Here is a 6,000-nt window from a genome sequence, read left to right on the forward strand (position 1 = left end):
AGGTGCAGGGAGAATTTTAACTCGATCTCAGGATGGGTCTGCGCTTGAAGCGCAGTGTCCCGATTCCCGCACGCTTACAGCAGCCGAGAGAAGGGGGATAACAGACCCGTAACGAAATGAGATAAACGCAATCAACCTTAAGGGGACGGCGGAGAATACCGGGAGTTTAGCGCAGTATTTATGGCACAGTCTTGCCTAGTAAGTCACAAGCGACAGCATGTCGGCAAAAGGGAAGGCTCCGACCGCGGAGCGGTGAATCAAGCCGGGGGCGGCCAGGACAGAGGCGGGCTGGACGCGCGGCGTTTGCCGGGGCAGCCGCGGGAGGCGGCGGGGCGGCCCGGGGGGCGCGGGGTGCCGGTGCCGGCGGGATGCCGGCGGGGTGCCGGCGGGGTGCGAGGTCCCGGCGGGGTGCGGGGTCCCGGCGGGGTGCGGGGTCCCGGCGGGGTGCGGGGTGCAGGATTCCGGTGCCGGCGGGACGCGGGTACTCACCGGACGTCGCCGTAGGCGCCGGCGTAGCCCTCGGCCCAGGGTCCCAGCTCGCTCTTGATGCAGGCGGCGGGGGCGGCGAAGGGCGCCCGGCCCGCCGGGTACCAGGCGTCGGAGGGGAAGTCGGCGGTCTCGGCGGCCGGCCCGCGCCCGCAGCCGAAGGGCCCGGCGGGCGGCTCGGCGCAGGGCCCGTAGAGCTGCCCCTCCTCGGCGAAGAAGGCGGGCCAGGGGGGCGCGGGGCCCGGCGGGGCCGTCTCGGCGTCGTAGCGGCACGGGGCGCCCCAGCCGCCGCCCGCCGCCGGCCCCGGCGGGCTCTCCAGCTTGATGCGGGCGGGCGGCGGCGCCAGGCTGAAGCCGGGGGGCGGCCGCACCGCGGGCCCCGGAGAGGCGCGGTAGAGCCCCGGCCCGGCGGGCGCGTCGACGGCCAGCGCGGTCTCGGCGCCCGCGAAGGCGGCCGGGACGGGCGGCGGCTCCGGCGGGCCCCCCCCGGGCGGGCGCGGGGCGCGGGGCGGCCCGGCGGGCAGCGCGAACATGCAGTCCTCGCGGGGCACCGGCTCGCCCGACGCCTCCAGCGCCTCCAGGGCCAGGCCCATGGAGGCGGACACGGCCCTGCAGAGCTGCTTGGCGCTGTCGCCCAGCGGGTCCTCCTTGGGCGCCGGCTCGGCCTCGGGCGGCGGCAGCAGCGGCAGCGCGCCCGCCTCGCACAGCAGCTCCCTCAGCTCGCCGGCGCAGGGGAAGGGCGAGCCCATGGCGGGGCCGCCCGCCGGCAGCGCCTTCCCGGCGCCGCGGGGCTCCTGCGCCGGCAGGAAGGTGGGCGAGCCCGGCGGCGGCCGGGGGCTCGGCGGGCAGGGCGGGCACGCCGGCGGCTGCTGGCTGGTGCCCGGCTCCTCCCGCGGCGCCTGAAAAGCCTCGCAGACGCTCTGGAAGAAGGTCTGAAAAGCCCCGCGGAAGGTCCTGCCCCCCGCCCGCGGGTAGACGCGGCCGACCCCCAGCTGCACCTCCATGCCCGCCGAGCGCGGGGCAGCGAAAACGGCGACGGCGGGCGAGGCGGGGGCGGAGAGCCCCGGCAGGCGCCCCCCGGCCGGCCGCCCGCCGTGCAGGCTAGTAGCCGCGCTGCCCCGCGGCGCCCATCCCCGCCGGAGCGGCGGCGGGGGGCGGCGGGCGGGATGCTCGGTGCGTGCAACAGGCGGGAAAAGTTGGAGCCGGGGGAGCGGGCAGGTGCGGCTGCCGCGGGCAGCTGCCTGCGGTCCGTGTGAGCGGCGGCGCGGGGAGAGCGGGAGGCAGGCTGCGGGGGAAGGAGGTGCGGCGGGGGAAGGAGGGAGGTGCGGCGGGGGAAGGAGGGAGGTGCGGCGGGGGAGACCGCTCCGCGCCGCCGGCGCGGTCCGGGGGCTCCGCAATGGTTAATCCGGTAACCCGCCGCGGAGGGACGCGGCGCCCGCCCTGCCCTCGCCTCGGCTCCCCCTCCGGCGGCGGCGGCCGGGCTGGGCGGCGGGGGCGGCGAGCGGGGCGGCCCCGGAGCAGCGCGGCCCGCGGAGCCGCAGCGCCGCCGCCGGCTTTCGCCGCAATTTCTGGGCTCGGCGCTTCACCGGCGCCGGCCCCCGCGGGCGGAGCGGGACGGGACGGGACGGGGCTGCCCGGCCCAGCCCGCCGGGGAACAGCGCCCGCCACCGCGGCCTCTGGGCGAGCGCCCGGCCCGCCTCCCCCCGCCCCGGCCGGGCGGGGCGGAGCGGGGGCGCGGCTGCGGCGGCCCCCGTTCCCCTCCTGCCGGCTGGCGGCGGCGGGGCGGGCGGCCCCGGCTGCCGAGGGAGCGGGGTCGTGCAGCCCCGCCGGGCGCCCGGCCCCCGGCCCGGGATGGCTCCTTTCCCTCCGCGGCTCTGCTCGCCCTCCCCGCTCCCCGGCTGGCAGCTCGCGGAGTGCGCACGGAGGGGCGGAATTCGGCAGAAAAACCGCTCCTTTTCGTTGTGCGCTGACGTGGTCGGTGCTCAACAGCTTCCTCCAGCTGGGCCTGGCGAAGGGGGTCTGCCCAACTCAGCACCCGCACAGCGTTCACTTCCTACCCGAGGGAACCAGGCGCCCTCGCCTCACCAACGGGGAGAGTTCCTTCCTCTGCTCCACATCTTGTCGTAATCCCCACTCACCACCAGCAAGAAACAGCAGGTCGGTGCAACTTGTGCATACGTACCACTATGACCACTGTGGTCATGCACAAGGTTGAAAAAGACCTAGCTAGCAGACAATTAGTGTAGGACCTACCATAAACAAGACTTGAGCTCCCCTTACTGGTCCTGTAATAACAGTCCTAAAGCAACTTCTAGTAGGCACCATTCCCAGGCAACCTGGTAATGGAATCACACTCATTTGAGATAGGCTAAAATAAGCCCATTAATTTCAATGCCTTTGGAGACAAAGGGAAAAAGTAGTAATTTGTTGAAAATGAAGAAGTGGAGCTACTTGGGAAAATGAAGAATCATGTCCAGACTTTTAAAAGCATTTTTACAAGCCTTAGAAGATAAAAATTAAAAACTAAGTAGAGCCAAGCAAAATCTGGCAGTGTCCTCCATACTGCCTGAGTGGCCAGAGAACCCTACCTCCCGTCAGCAAAGTAGCTGGGGAAGGCACAGGGCTGGTGTGCAAGGTGAGGACGGCATCGCTGCCCGCCCCACGGCACCTCGCCGTTAGCTGGTACCGGTGGGGCAAGAAGGCAGCGGGCAGGGGCTGGCGGTACCTGGGTGGTGCTGGGCCCGGGGCTGTGCCCAGCTCTTCCTGGCTGTTGGTGAGGAAGACCATTTACGGAGAAAACTTGTAGGCTTTCAGTACGGATGAAACACCAAGTTGGTTTTTAATGACAAGTAATATAGCCCCTAAAAAGCTAAAACCTGAAAAGGTAAAAATAGAGGGAGATGTGGTAGAATATGTGCAGAGTGCCTACTTAAACACTCGTAGGTCTCAGCAATCTCACCTGCACCGCTGGAGACGGGCTTGGCTGAAGTTCCGTGCGGGCTCCCGCTCTGCGTGTGGCCCAGAAGCCCCAGCCCGGTGACTCGGGCACTGCCCAGCCCTGCAGTAACAAAGAGCTGCAGCTCCAGCTATGAGGAAGGGGAATACGGCGAGAGAGGATGAGAGAGGGGTTTCGGAGGGATGCAAAGAAACACGTAGAGAGAAGGAGGGCATTTGTGTCGCCAAGCGTTAACCACGTTACAAATTGTTCTTCACGTACCCACGTGTGGAGGTGCCTTTTCATGGGGTAGGCTTGCGAGAGAAGTGTCTCCTGCAGAAGTAAGGTTGTGTGCACTGCTTTTCAAAAAGCTGGTATAAAGCCTTAATTGGATTTTCTGAAAGATTAGTACCATTAGTACAAACAACCTTTTTTTTTTTTTTTCTTGGAGACAGATGAGTGTACGAACTCACTCTGCCTACCAGCTACGCAGTAATAATGATGGCCTAGCTTTACTGCAAAGCTGCTCTGCACTTGAGAAACGATGGCAAAAAGCTAGAGGCACAAACCCAGGATTCACAACTGAACCTTATTATGGTATCCCCTGTAAATGATGCAAAAAAAAACCACCCTGTCCTGGAAAATTAGCTGTTGCCACAAATCCGTGCAGATACCTGCCAAGTGGATGCGGATTCCAGTGTCTTTGCTCTTTCAGCCTCCAACAGTTGTCAAGCCTCTGGAGGAAAATATATGGACTCTGGAAAACATCAAGGGGAGGATTCACATGATTAGCATCAAGAAATGTATTGAAAAAAGCTGAGGATCAGAGATGTGGTGTAATATCCCTTAAGAAACAGATGGCTTTGTATTTTAAACAAAAAGTGGGTTATTCACACATGCGATTCTGACAAGCCGCATAAGAACTTGGTTTGACACCACCATCCCCACCAAGGAAAAAATGTCCCCAGTTCGTACATCCTGAAAACATCATGAGCTGCGAAGACCTCAGTACAAGTTAGACTTTTTATGTTCAAACAGCCTTTTCTGTCTGGGATCGAATATATTTGGGCCTTTGCATGTGTCTCCTGGCTCTCTGTCTCTTGGGTTGGTATTGGTCCTGCTGCTCTCGGTGTTCTCCTGGCCTCTCCTATCTTTGCAACACCTTCGGGTGCACGGATTTTCCCACCATCTGAAGTTTGCTGCCAGGGTTTGTGAGATGTTAATCACAACAGACGTGCATAAAGACAGACTGCAAAATGGCTTATGTTCTTCTCAGTTTACAGAGCCGACACTTTAGTTTTGACTGATTGCCTATGTGGCTAAGACGTGTTATTTTAGAAGCAGTTTTGTGATTGGATCTTCACATAAATTTGAAGAAGCTGGTCTTTTTTCTTTTCTTTTTTATTTATTTCTTTGCTGAAAAGGCATCTTGCGAGTGTTTTGTTTTCCTGGTATTCGCATGTTTCTTTTAAAAATTATTAAATGTTAATGGATTTTCTGGGTGGGTATGTGTATGGCTGCGCATGCTATTTTTTAAAGGCTTCATGTATTGTAATCTTTATACTTGGTTGACGAAGCAAAATCTCTACTGCTAATGTGTTTTACTTGCAGTTACTATCTTACAAATATAAAAATGTAACTTTTAGTCTTTGAAAGTTCTTTTACTAGTTTCATTAAAGCAGAGTTAAGTCCTTTCCATAAAATCACTTTCTATGGTTTAGAAGTCAACCACAATCTCCGCTTACATCTTAAATTCTGAGAGCTATGTTTTAACACAGTAAAGTAGGCATCGTTTATGGAAAGACCAGGCAAAACCTACGCAAATGCATTTTTTTTCTTTATGCAAGCTAAGCTGGGGTTTTGATTATCAAATTAGTGAAAAATGAACAGCAGTATGAGCCTACACACGTTTCAGAAAAGTGCCTTTCTCTTAAATGAGTCTGTGCTTCTCTTTAGAACGACGTTGAAGAACGTGTTATGGATTGTTTGCTTGGACCTTATGCGCGCCTGTCAGTGGTTGAGGCTAAGGTATTCATGCATTTGATTGTATTTTATTGCTAAAACATTAAGGCAGGCTGAAAGTATTTAGTTTCGCTTTACCGTCTCACAAATACTGAAGCGTTCTTTTCTAACGTTCCAGTGGTATTTGGTTTTATTCATTAAATCTGCATGTAAGATTTATAATACATTGTTTTCTGTTACATAAAATAACATTAAAATCAGTAATCGGGGTGGACATCCAATCTAAAAGTACTGCAGTTTAAATCAGATAAATATGTTTGGAGAGACATACAGACGTATCGGCTGTCTTGACAGAGTGAAGCCGAGCGTTGCCTGGTCGGTGGCACCAGCCCCGCGTGGGGCCGAGCTTTGCCCGCGGCTCCTCGGGGGCTGCCAGCACGGGGCCCTGCCCCTCTCTGCCGTCTCCCCGCAGTCACTTATTTTTCTAACTGGGTAATGCATCGTTTAGATGGAAAATTAGCCATGAGTGAAAACAGATTTTTTTCACAAACCAGTTTCATTCTAACTGAGGCACATGTGGCTTTTGTTATAAAATAATGACTCAAAGAAAAAGCCAG

General features: G+C 58.6%; 1 protein-coding gene and 1 long non-coding RNA gene across 2 annotated transcripts in view; one reads left to right on the plus strand and one right to left on the minus strand.

Moving 5' to 3' along the window:
- The window catches only part of AR (androgen receptor), a 66,969-nt gene extending 65,479 nt beyond the window's left edge, over positions 1–1,490 (minus strand). Inside the window, exon 1 of the mRNA XM_076347114.1 lies at positions 490–1,490. Within this exon, the coding sequence (XP_076203229.1) occupies positions 490–1,490 (1,001 nt within the window). The remainder of the gene's footprint in view (positions 1–489) is intronic.
- On the plus strand, positions 16–5,065 carry LOC143164473 (uncharacterized). The gene is made up of 2 exons (XR_012996081.1): positions 16–198; positions 3,877–5,065. It is a non-coding gene; the product is annotated as an uncharacterized LOC143164473 (long non-coding RNA).
- The last annotated feature ends 935 nt before the right edge of the window (positions 5,066–6,000 follow it).

This window comes from Aptenodytes patagonicus, chromosome 9 (genome assembly GCF_965638725.1).
Source record: "Aptenodytes patagonicus chromosome 9, bAptPat1.pri.cur, whole genome shotgun sequence".
NCBI lineage: Eukaryota > Metazoa > Chordata > Aves > Sphenisciformes > Spheniscidae > Aptenodytes > Aptenodytes patagonicus.